Raw genomic sequence first — 12,961 nt, forward strand, 5'->3', positions numbered from 1 at the left:
AGAGCCTATTCCCATTTCCATCACGCTTTCTACGACCGCCTCTGTTGCATACCGGCTTATCTGATCCCACACGTCTCTGGCCACAACCAAATGCCATCTATCAGCCAGTTGAAACTCCGATCCTAGCTTTACTCGACATTCCCGTGCGCTACCTCCACCTAGTTATCCTTGTAAGCTATATTTTAGACTGACAGTAGGATAAAAGTCATATCCCTTGATAATACGAACGTACTTAGGTACGCCACAAGCTCTTCTCTACAACACGACATACATTGCTTGATGGTTCAAGATCCTCGTTTATCTTCTTGACACATATGCTCGCCCGGCTTATGGTCAAGGCAGAGAAACACAATGGAAGTGCATCATTCTTCCACCGAGGAAGAACTAGGACTTCTGTCCCAAAGAGGAGATTTTGCAGATTTCTTCAATCAATATGATGACCTCGCTAGCGAAACTGAGGTAACTGAGTCAGTTGATGGAGATAGCGTCCACCATGATCTCGAGATCAAACATGACATAGAGAGCGGTGATGGCTTTGAAGAAGATCACAGTTTCGACGGGAGAGTTGGCTTTAGTAGCATTTACACTCTAAGCACCAGCCGTGGTCCCGGTAGTGAGCCCGGTGGCGATACCGGAACAAGTGGAGACCGTGATGTCGAAGACGGATCCAACACGACTCAAAGATGGGGCAAGGGCGGACTATGCCACCTAACACAAGAGAAGACAGAGCAAGCCGCGTCCGAAGAAGTCCAGCCGCAAACTAAGAAAAATGCGCAGAACGAGACAAGCCGTACACAAAGCCATAGTTCCAAATCCATCCCACCAGAAAAGATTTCTGACTTCTCCCAAGACAATGCCAATGATATTAGCCTTCATCTTCTGAGAACCAAGCCTCCCGAGAGAACACAGGATTTTGAAGATATAATCAGAGCACTGCAAAAAAGACCTAGTGTTAACTTTGAGGGCAAGATACCAAATACCTTGGGCAACGTCAAGAAGCGCGACCACCACCGCACTCCGAAGAAGAGCGCGTACATCATGGGAGCCACATCAACTCCCGCCAAGAAGCGAGACCTTCCGGTCTCTGCTTCTGGCGATGACGGATCTCCCCAGAAGAAGCGTAAGTATTCCCATATCATAATACCAGTACCCCTTTTTTTCAATTAGACGGGCACTAACCTTGAACTCCTATAGCCAAGGTCATCGCAACAGTTGAGAATGACAAGACTAAGGATAGCGACGATGATGATCAATGGGATAATTATTCTTGCGACTCATCAGATAACGATCGTTTCTATCAACGCGATACACCACCCTCTGATCGTGGCGAAGCTTCGACTGCCGCTGCCGCTGTCCCAACAAAGTCCTCAGTATGTATTCATTTCTATAAACAAACCATAAAACCAATCAGAGAATCTCCTAACACTTGCTTTTTAGGCGAAGAAGCCGAAAGTATCGAAGAAGAAGGGTCGTCAAGGTGAGCATACCTTAGAACCAAACTTACGATTGATTTGATTTTATGTTTGATCATATACTTACGCGTTCCTCCTCTAGCTGAATACAAGCCCGTTCCTGGTGAGAGTACTACGGTATGCAATACCCCCCAAAAAATACACTCTAGTAATAACGAAGAAATAATTCAATTGGCAACCGACTAACTTCATCATAGCCGGCCGCGGCCCGCAAGAACATGCTTGACCGATACAACACATTGGATAGAAATGCCAAGTTTACAGCATTACACAACGCTATCCTCAAGCACGTCAAGAGCCCCGAGGAAAAGCAAGAGATAGCCAGCTCGGCGTGCGAGATCTGGCACAAGGTCATGGAGGATAACATCAAGGACGACAAAAACCCGGAAGAGATGGCCATGTACCACCAGGCGTCCATGAAACCTCCTGATTACGCCTTCGACAAGGATTGTAAGATACAAAAACGTTCTCAAAATGACCACCAACTTACTAACGTAACTAGTTTACCGCAAAGCCAGAATGTAACTGGTGTGGATGTGAATGAATGGAGAAAAGGGTTGCCCTTTTATGATGCTGAGCACACGACGGGAGGAGGAAATACAGAAGGCGGAACGACGATAGTGGGAAAGCACAAGTTTGAGTACCCTATCTACATAGCAGAGAATGCACAGAACCTTGCGCGCAAGGATGATATCCGCGACTACGCTACACAATTCCCAGAGTCCTTCACGGACCGTGAACAAGCCAACGCAAAGCTCCTAGAGCTCACCCAGTATGAAAACTTCGAAGGTAACGTCGCCGCCGTAACTCGTAGAAACATCTTTGAATACACGCCGCTTAAACTACTTAAGGCCGAGCTCACGCTGGCTACCGGCGAGGAGCGCGTCTTCTGGGTAGACAGACATCTCGTAGAACTAAAGAACCTAACTAAACGGCAGCAGAGCTCGAAGAAATGGTCTGCCAAGCGGCCGGCGCTCCCGCATTTCATCGTAGAATGCGAGTTCATGACCCGTAGCACGAGCGAAACCCCTCAACAACTACCCCATGACGATGACAGCGATGTGGAAGGCGAAATTCAAATGTCTAACGAAGTAGTCGGCACACAAACCGGTGAACTAGAGCTCGAGAGATTACCCCTCACTACATTCACGGATAGGAAACTAGCCAACGATCACGCCGGGGCGCTGTTTCTAAGACACTCGGCCGTTCGCGAGGAGATCCGCACGCCGCTAGACGACTTCTGGTGGGTGAACAACGCGGTTCCAGTGCATAGAGAAGCGGAAAAGAAGGCTGAAGAACGAGATGGGCGGTATGTCGCAGAGTTATACTCGATGGATATGGACACGCGGCTGGGGTTCGACTGGATGAGGGTTGCCGTTTACGCCGTGGACGATGTAATCGGGCCCCTAAACATCTAGAGCTAAGTGAAAGACCAAGGCATCAGCTCTACGGTCGGAGTTAGATGCATTTCTATCAGATTTGATCATAGGCGGGGGATATTTCCTACCTCCGTATGCAGACGAACCACGTTGATTCCTCCCGATATTGAACTTGTTTAGTGCCACATAAGGTCTTAGTATGCATATCTTTTCAATTTACTACCGAAGTTCATGTAAATATTATTGGAATATACAATCATAAACGTTGAACCTACGATGCAGGGGAATGTAAAGCAATTCCGCAAGACATCGGCGAGGTCGGCGGAGCCGGATATACGCCTCCGAGGATCTTACCTATTTAGGAAGGATCGGTGCCGGCCGATTTTAGGCGATGCCGAGATAAGCGGGTTTCTGCACGGCGAAGTGAGTGTTGAGGCAGCTGCGACTGTTCTTCGGGCAACCAGTCACATTACGTATTTCACGATAAGTGATTGATGTTCTTAGTTACTAGGACTAGGTACTCGGTAATGAACAGTAGATATATGTGTCTTGACTTGAAAATCTAGATTAGGTACATAACAAGTCTGATACCACTGTTGAACCAGCCTTTGTGTATCTCTAGGCAGCCCTTAGATTTATTTTCCATCGTATTGGATAACATGATTATTGAGCTATTGTTTGATAAAATGCTGTCATGGGCCAAAACTGTGACCGTCGCATCGCGTGATTTATTTCTTCGTTCTCTGAGCACTTAAAGCTTTAGTTAATAGACGCTTTATCTTAGGGGAGCTATAGGTGGGCAGACCACTGTTACCTAAGTGGGAGTTAGGGGGGAATAGTGGTGTTTTTAAGGCTTGCACAACCTTGGAACCCTTGTAAGGATGGATACCCTTGTTCCTCAGGGCTTGCACAAGCTTTATGAGTCCCCTAATCCCCAAATCCCCTAAAATTATAGCGATTCCCCACTGTAAATGCGCTATAATTATTTACTAATCCCCTAAAAACTTACTGATTTTAGGTACAGTAGGTACCTACTAGCATACTAGTACTACTAGTACTACTAGTACTACTACTACTACTACTACTACTACTACTACTACTACTACTACTACTGCTGCTGCTGCTGTTGTACCTACTAAGTAGCAGCTAGTATTCAGTGATTGCTGATTTGATTACGCACTTGGTAAAGAGTATGGCTCATTTGCTAACTTTTTAACTTAATAGTGATTTATTCGCTGGATTTTAGTGAGCAACAGCTGTAACCTAGGGAGCTCGGCCACTAATGAAAGCCGCCACGTAGCCTCGATCCACACCCCATTAGCAGCTGAAAATACCCGAAACTTTTGACCACTTAGTACCTACAGTACCTACCTAGTAGGTACCTAGCACCTACTGTAAGCTAATGTCCGTACGCTACCTAGGTTTACAGATAGCACCTACGGTTTACGCTGTTCGGTACCTTGCATTATCTACAGGCGGAGTAGGGAACACCTTGATTTACAGTCCAATCTAAGTAGTAGAATCACCACTTCCTCTACCCGACTGGATATCAAGAGATTGGATGAGTCTTCGTTTTTACCTAGGGTCATATCACCGAAGAAACGTCTTATTTAAAAAAGGTTAATATATTCGGCCAAGTCCTCTTGGGAGGACAATGGATGCATCATTTCATCAACTTCACCCCCTTATAATACAATTATACACAATACAAGGTATGGGTGTTTCGCCTAGAGGCATGTCATAAATACCAAGGCCACCCTCGGTATTAATCCTCGTTATGACTCGTTCGTCTTCTGCTCCTGTTCATTATGTCATCGTCTTGAGGAAGCCATCTAAATCGAAGCTTTCCTCGTACTGACGGTTATCCCAGAGCTCTCCTAGATCATCTGCCCATGCCTTTTTACCTGGAGCTCTCACATCTCCCGTCTCGACGTCCACCATGTCCTCCTCACGTCCCTCGACCGCGTTCTTAGGTTTGTCAGATAACATGTTAGGTCCTGAATCGCCCAGACTGAAGAGGTCCAGTATTTGGTCCGTGTCCATAGTTCCCTTGAAAGGTAGTCAGCAACCAGTTTAAGCACAATTGGGGCGCATGTGACTTACCAAGCCAGCATTCTGTTGATTCACCACGGTAGATGCAACATCTATCTTAAATGCTTGAAGGCTGTGCCAAAAGTTAGTAAAAATTAAAGCGACGTATATAGTTATGCATACCTCAAGATCTTTTCTTCCAAAGTACCTCTCGTAATTAGTCGGTACACGTTGACGACCTTCTTCTGTCCGATTCGGTGAGCGCGGTCCATAGCCTGTAGATCCCGCTGGGGGTTCCAATCATGCTCAACGAAAATGACGGTATCTGCTCCTGTAAGGTTGAGACCAAGTCCACCAACACTAGTAGTGAGAAGTAGACAATCATAAGAAGGATCCTTGTTGAACTTGTTAACGATATCCTGTCTCTTATTTGCCTCGACCGAGCCATCGAGCCGCAAATACGAAACGGAAGGCAACATGCGCTTCAGCACTGTATTTTGGACCATATCAAGCATCTCTTTCATTTGGCAGAAGATTAAAGCGCGGTGTGGTTTGATTGGCTGGTAAAGTGGATCATTAGAGTCAGTACCCTCAATTCCAATACCACAATCAACCAACAAATCTTTGAGGGCAGTTAGCTTAGGAGCGTGCACTGGATCCTCTATGCTAGTTCCTTGTTTGGCAAGGAAACGTTGGGTATCATCATAAAGCTTGTTGCTTGGTGTCATGACGAGTGCTGGAGAGTTACATAGTTTCCGCATGTATTGTAATGCCTGGAAGATGTGAGACTTGGCTTCTTTATCTTCTTTGCTAGCCTCTTCCGTGAGTTTCTTGCCCTGTTTCTTCGTAAAATCTTCGAAGAGCTTCCTCTGTAGATCGCTAAGATCACAGTAGTAGTTCTGAAGGATCTTAGGTGGAAGGTCGTCAAGAACTTCTTCTTTCAAGCGGCGAAGTAAGAATGGTAGGACCTGCTTGTGCAAGGCTTCGATTGCTAAGGCACCGGCTTCTTGCTCTTTAGACGAAGCCTTACTAAAACGACTAGCGGCAATTGGTTTTGCAAACCGATCTAAGAATACTTTCTCGGCACCAAGGAAGCCAGGCATCAGGAAGTCGAAGAGAGACCAGAGCTCCAAGACATTGTTCTGGATTGGGGTACCGGTTAGAATCAAACGGTGGTTGCTTGCGAATTTCTTGACAGCAAGGGTAATCTTTGCTTTTGGATTTTTGATCAAGTGGCCTTCGTCGAGTACGATGTAATTCCAACTCTGCTTCTCGAGATACTCGGAATCATTGCGGCAGACTTCGTATGAAGTAATGACAATATCAGTGGATGCGAACTGAACGGCCTTGGCTCTTCTCTCTGCAGGAGGTCCTACAAAGGCCGTGACACTCAGGAACGGCGCGAAGGTCTTCAACTCTTGCTGCCAATGCCCTGAAAGCGTCGGTGGACAGACAATAAGAGATGGGAGTTTTCGCACATCTGAAGCACCGGTTCTCTTGAACTCTTCTTCTCTGTTGTAATGATCACTCGCGACAATACAAAGAGTCTGGAGAGTTTTTCCGAGCCCCATATCGTCGCAAAGAATACCATGTAGATGATACTTATTGAGGAAATGGAGCCAGTTGACACCATCTTGTTGGTATGAGCGCAGTTCGGCATTGATTGCGACTGGAATCTTGAACGGTTCGACTTTCTTGGGGTCAAGAAGTTGGGCAATGAATGTCCTTTCACGATCCCTACCTTTCAATAGCTCTTCAGAGAGACCAGGAGGATCGGGGATACCAGCCTCAAGCGGCACTAGTTTAACTAATGTAGCGAAAGATGTAGTTGCGATAAGGCGAATGTCATTATCGGAATCGCTCATGCGACCTAGGACTGGTACAATAAGGAAGATGACGTAAGGTAGAATGCCGTCGCCCATGACTGCAATCAGATGGTAAATGACCTCTATTGCACCTTGGCGGAAGTGTAGATCAACGGGGTTATTGACTGAAGGTAAGACCTTTTCTACGAGGGCGGTCATGCCCTCAACAGTAATAACACTGCAAATAGTTGCCAAGCATTTCGCAGCCATGTATCGGAACACGGAAAGTTCCGAATGTAGCGATTTGATAATTAGCGGAACCTGCTGCATGACGAACGGATACAGTGCTTTATCTAAAGTTGGTGTCATGGTCCGGATGACTGACATAGCATCTACAATTTCTTGACCAAACGTGCTTTCGGGGTCCTTCGCTTCGGCAGGCAACTCTCCTGAGAAGGCTTTTATCAGGGGATCTTCCATAAATGTTCTCAGGCTTGGGACTATGGTGAATATGTCTGCGCCGAACGTGCGGGATAGAATCTCAAGAGCTTCCTTCGCTCCCCTTCGGGTTATGCGAGCACCCTTAGCCTCCCGGGCGAACTTGGCGGCATCAGAGCCATGATCAACTCTGTCTTCTTCTTTTTGCATGGATAAAATAACATCGGTCTTCGTTGCGTGAACTGGGAATTCGGGGGTCTCGGCCACCTCAACACAAGAGAATTTGACTAGATTGGAGACAACCTTGTCTGCAGGTCCTCGGCGACCTTTATCTGTGAATAGTTGGACCAACCGACCGATCGTGTCGGCGGAGCGGGTCTGAAGCTGTTGATTTTCCTCAAGTTTGATGCTATCCATGATGGCTTTGATCAGTGGGCTTGGCTTCTTCGGCAACACTTTCATTGCTATCAGAGCACATGCTGCTGCTGCCTTTATACGGACGTCCCGCGTGTCTTTGATAGATTTGGAATCCTCAATTGCTGTTAACGTGCTGGCTCGGACTTCTGAGAGTTGATGATTGGCAATTAAGCGTTGCGCTGGTGCCATGGCCTTCTTAAGTCGTTCGAAATCATCATTAATACACTTGTCAGCCGTGGAAAGAGAGAAAGCACCCGGGCCTGCTTCTGCCTCGCCTTGCACAACGACAGCAAGAGCTGGGAGCTTATGTTGAGGAACCTTTCCATGATCCCTGAAGAGATTCATGAGCTGTTGGCATTGGGATCGTACCCGTTGCACGTAGCTGACTAGATCGCGATATTGCGCAGGTCGATCTGAATCTATAATCTTCTGTAGCGCATTCACATATCGTGCAGTGTCAGGTTGAGATGTAACAGAACTTCGGGCATACTCATCAATCACTATGCACGCGGCGAGCTGTGTGGATGAATAGGACGATGTGAGTCCTGGGACGAGAGTGGCGTCAAAAGAATCCAGGTGCTGTGTAGGTACGAGGGACATAATCAAGCCCATCGCTGCGGCAGCCGACACTCGAGAGCGGATGAGAGTATCCATACCAACGAGGTCTACATCCCCCTGCATCATGTGACCATCAAGATCATGGGAATGGGTTGCGGGGAGGGGATCGTCAATTTTAGTCGACTTCTTTCGCCTCTTCGTAGCCCGCTCTCCATCTGGTTCAGAGCCCTTGCGTGCAACTGGAGGAGCAAAGCCAGGCACGGAATAAGTGCCTCCGGAGGGCTTTAGGAAGAGCACACCATTCATAGGTATAGGGTGTCGAGGTACTCCTACAGGATGTAAGGTAAGTTGCATGAGAGCATCGATGTGAGGGGCGAATTCGCTTGCGAGGTTCTCGGGATCCTTGGCCAAGCATCTTACTAGAGCGGTCCATAGCTCTATAGACATATTAAGAGTTTCTTGGTCACGTTCCACGAGTATGTTTTGGAAGATTAATCGAAGAATCCTACCATCAAGCCAGCCTTGAGACTCCACGCCAAGATTGACAAAAGTCATCAAAGCCTTTAGGACAGCAAGACGAACCGAAGTGATAGTATGGCGTAGAAATGGGTATAATCGTGGTACAAGGAGAGTGAAAGACCTTTCCTCGTCTTGCTCGGCCGAATTCTTCATTGCCTCCAAGACCGCCGGGAAGCTACAAAGAGTAGCTAATAGATCCATTATTTTACCGGTGCTGGCACTTAAGTCATCGCCTAAACTGGAGAGACTTTCCCATACGATGTTTATCATCTCGTTAAGCGCTGCTGGCTTGAGCGTAACGAATTCTTGGGCTATAGGAATTAATGTGGCCGCGCTGACAGATCGGACGTCATCATCGTTATCACTAAGGCCTTTCATGACGGCTTCGACTATGCCATCGATCATGTCGTTGTGTTGAAGTAGTAAATCTTTCCTCACAGCAACGACGTATCGTAACCCCACCATGCCGCCGTGGCAGACAGGCCACACAGGTCTGTCTAGATCAAGGTCTTGTTGCATCACCATTCTCAGCAGGATGCGGTAGACGCTGTAAACGGATTGTGGCGGTACATGTTTTAGAAATGAACCCAAAGTTTGGCCGACAGTTTCTCGAATTGGCGCAACGGATGTATCTGAAGCATAGTCGGTGAATCTGTCTAGCATAAGGACGCAGCAGAGCCGGCAGGCCATGTCATCGAGCCATTTTCTGTTAAGCGTGTCATTCTCGGTCCTCGACTTTCCTCTTAGCCGACCTGCACCAGCGCCATGCACTCGCAGTATTTCTCGCAGACCTAATGCAGCACCGTGACGTGTCTCCCATTGTGCATCAAAGATATCGATTTTGAGGAACTCGCAGAGACGCTCGTACGGCCATTCTGATCCTTCCAATTCATCCTCTGTCTCAATTTCCGTTTTGATGGGAACGACGGGACCCTTGAATTCGGAAACGACTTTTGTGTCTTCATCCACGTCAGCTGGTCTATCGAGACTGAAGTAATCCGTTTTCCCGCCCTTTTTAGAATCAGCGTCAGGCATGGGGGTATCATCGACTAAATCCGACCCAGCAGTATAGGAACGGCGTATTGACAAGTCGCCAAACCCACTCTTCCCTTGCGCCGCTTTTTGCGCATCTCTTTTCCGTTTCCGTTTAAGAACGTTGAGCTGCCGAGCACTTAGACCTGACTCTTCAGTTGGTTGACCGGATGGGTTGCCGGCGATACTGTCCTGGCGAGATAGACCGTTTGTGGGATTAGCATCTTGCGGCGTAAAGGGACTAGCTGATTTTTCAGCCGTAATAGGTATCTCTTCGTCTTCGAACAACCTTCCTAGTAATCCTAGTCGACCCGTGAGGGTCTTCTTCTGGTGGCAAAGTCGAGCTTGGGGCTCAAGGCTCGCAACATTGTAATCTACGTTACCTGTCCTCAGTAATTCTCTGCCGTATTTGAGTACAGTCGAGACATCCAATGTCTCGGGCTTAAAGTACTCATCTAAGGATAATGATGATATGTCGTCTTCTTCCTTTTTTACGAATCCGTTTTCTCCACTAGGCTCTTCTTTCTTTGCTGCGGTAGGATCTTCATCGTCATTGGGATCATAAAAAGGGGCATTTTCAATGATCTTGCCAAGAGCCTTAGCTGCAGTGGCTCTGGTATCCCAGTCTTTGTGGCGTAAATAAGGTACTACTCTTGATAGTAGGTTAAATAATTCTTCGGGGTGCTGTTTTTGCCAGTCTGCTAACTGGTTGACGGCGGTATCCTTTATCAACTTCGTACTTCCTGTCTCAAGGATCCTATTGAATAAAAAGTTAGCCACAAAACGTCAGACTGCATGAGGCAGACCGATGCAAATCGGGTCGAGATCGCCATAGCTATTTCAACCGAGCTTATGAGTAGCAGAAAATATTTTATGGTTACTTACGTAACAAGACGATCAAGCCTACGATACAATCCATATGTTAGCCTAAGTTTTGTGATTTATATAGTAGGGTATGAAAATATTACCTGGACGCCATTTTCAAAGTCACACCGAGGCTACGGGGGCCAATACCAAATAAGGATTCAGCTCATAATAGCGGTCTATAAGTCTTATTAGTATTGCATACCCTTGAGTATATATATTTAATACATTGAGTGTAAACGAGTCGTGCCTGAGACGGGGGATCTTCAATGTGGAACTTCGGATCTTGAACTCGCATATCTATTGCAAGTCGCATATAAATCAAATGGGCTATTGTGATTGGACATGCTATGTGTAGCTTGTAGCCGATATGACACCAGACATCAGACACCACACTTCCCTACATGACTAAGCTTCCTGATGATATTTATGCGCTTCCTCAAGAACATCATATTCAAGTAAGCACTTTTACTTGATGGTTAAGAGGATTTTGATGTTGATTAAGACAGCCGGGTTATGCCATGGTCATCTCATCCGAGATAGTAGTTATGACAGTTGCAGGGTGCGGGAATGGTCAAGATTATATATTGGGGGGACGATGATAGGTTGCAACTCAACTATGAGAGTGATGCACGACTAAATGTGTGTACAAGGTTCCGTGTAATGATAATTAGAAAGCAAACACGATGTTGTAAATGAATAATAAATGGAATAAATGAACCAAAAAAAAAGAAAAAAAAGATAAGAAAAGGCACATACCCTGCAGGTGATATCGCGATGCCAACGATCTGCGATGAAACAGTCTTTTTTCATAAGTCCCGTGGTAATGAAACTAGACGAACGGGTTGAAAAAGCTTGGTAAAATAAAAGACTCCTAAGTAGTACCATGCATCGAATGGCGAATTTTAAGTAGAGAGTCGAACAAGAAAATATCCCGCGTCGTAGCGTCGTAGGACTTGATGGTGTTTACGATGTACTAAATGTACTGCGTGTAAAAGAAACCGGAGAGTCGGCAGTAAATAGTTACCTAAAAGAGGTTCTGGGGAAACTGTTGAACACTCTCAAATCAAAGGTGTTCGAATCGTAGAAAAATAGTGGATTGCAGATCGTAGGTTGTTAACTCTTTTTGACGTTTTCTCTATTAATGGTGGTTCGTGCGCGACGCGCTTGATTGACCTGATTGACCTTTGATTGCTTTTAGGTTGGCGTACTATTATTATGTAGGATGTAGGCGTAGGTTGTCGGATTGGGGGATTGGCGGGTTGGCAGTTTTTTGGGGGCCGGGGTCTGTCGTGCCTGTCAGAAAAATGATATGACGGGATGTGCAGCAGCAGGCAAGTCGTCGCAGATGAGGGCACCGGCTTCCTTAATATTCCTGTACCTATGGATACTTTTATACACGTTGGGATCCGCCTTGGGTGGTTCTTGTTGGCCTAAGCTCCCACCGTCAGATATGAACCATTCCTAATTGGGTAGCCCATCCACCCTTTTTCAACTGATGGCAGCTGCGAAGGCTTGAGTCAGGCCTGTCGGTCCTGTCGGGTCTTAAATAAGCTCAGGTCTACGCGTTGAACATTTTGTCCTGGAAGGAACCTGAAACTCTACCAAATATTGTTTTGGATTACAACATCATGATATCTAGAAGCATTATATTTCCCGGGGAAGTTGCTCACGAACATTTGGCTCGGCATTTACCATTGCATAAGCTACCAAGCAAGGCTTTCTTACCGCAAAAGCTAGGCAGGAAAGCAAGGTTCACTATGCAGCAGCTGGTAGGCAGGAAGGTCAATCTACTTTATTCTGCAACCATTTTTCTCATGTACCTTGTACGTCGTGCAGGTCGTGTCCGAGTGCGTGCTTTCTCGCTTCGTTTCTTAGCGTCACCAGCCTACAACGCTAAAGGCTAAAGCCGCCAGGATCCACCATTAAGAAAATATGGTGGCTTGTTGGAATGACGAGTTTCTCGACCCCTTTACAAACACCAAACTCCTGTAATATTCGAACATTCGAGCCTGAGAACTAGGTGTCTGTTATCATCGTCTTCCGCTAAGCAAGTACTAAATGTATTTTATAAGGTCATATTAACACAAGACCTTCCCTGTTTTTCTGTTACAATTACCATCAAGCAACAACGCTCTTTTCGTTCATCTAAGATCCTAGGTAGCCTATGGTTTCTGTGCCGCAAGCTTGGCAAGATCGACTCAACAGCCGGGGGGTAGCAACGGGGGCCGATCCAAACACCAATAAGGAAATCAACCTAGATATTTTAGTGCTAGTAATTCGCACATCACGATATCCATCTAACCAGCCTCAAGACCTTTGCGGTGTAATGAAACCTTCAATCTGAATGTGTCAAAGGCGGCATACAGAATATTTTTGTCCAATCAGGAATTCAAAATTAGCAGATACATACGTGGTCAATTTAATCCATAAAACACATGTTCTT

The 12,961-nt window shown here is 46.3% G+C and overlaps 2 protein-coding genes across 2 annotated transcripts; one reads left to right on the forward strand and one right to left on the reverse strand.

The window, feature by feature from the left end:
- Positions 1 to 351: 351 nt before the first annotated feature.
- GGS22DRAFT_198534 (uncharacterized protein) lies at positions 352 to 2,890 on the forward strand (the record flags this gene model as incomplete). Its single annotated transcript, XM_047966149.1, has 5 exons — positions 352 to 1,120; positions 1,195 to 1,370; positions 1,438 to 1,477; positions 1,555 to 1,589; positions 1,670 to 2,890. The coding sequence occupies 5 exons, from the start codon at positions 352 to 354 to the stop codon at positions 2,888 to 2,890; spliced, it is 2,241 nt and encodes a 746-aa protein (XP_047820936.1).
- Positions 2,891 to 4,657: 1,767 nt separating this feature from the next.
- GGS22DRAFT_185936 (uncharacterized protein) lies at positions 4,658 to 10,630 on the reverse strand (the record flags this gene model as incomplete). The annotated part of the gene is made up of 5 exons (XM_047964387.1): positions 4,658 to 4,900; positions 4,955 to 5,015; positions 5,066 to 10,408; positions 10,537 to 10,554; positions 10,620 to 10,630. 5 exons carry the CDS (start codon positions 10,628 to 10,630, stop codon positions 4,658 to 4,660), a joined length of 5,676 nt encoding a protein of 1,891 aa, XP_047820937.1.
- Between the last annotated feature and the right edge of the window lie 2,331 nt (positions 10,631 to 12,961).

Source organism: Annulohypoxylon maeteangense (genome assembly GCF_022496945.1).
Source record: "Annulohypoxylon maeteangense strain CBS 123835 unplaced genomic scaffold GGS22scaffold_4, whole genome shotgun sequence".
NCBI lineage: Eukaryota > Fungi > Ascomycota > Sordariomycetes > Xylariales > Hypoxylaceae > Annulohypoxylon > Annulohypoxylon maeteangense.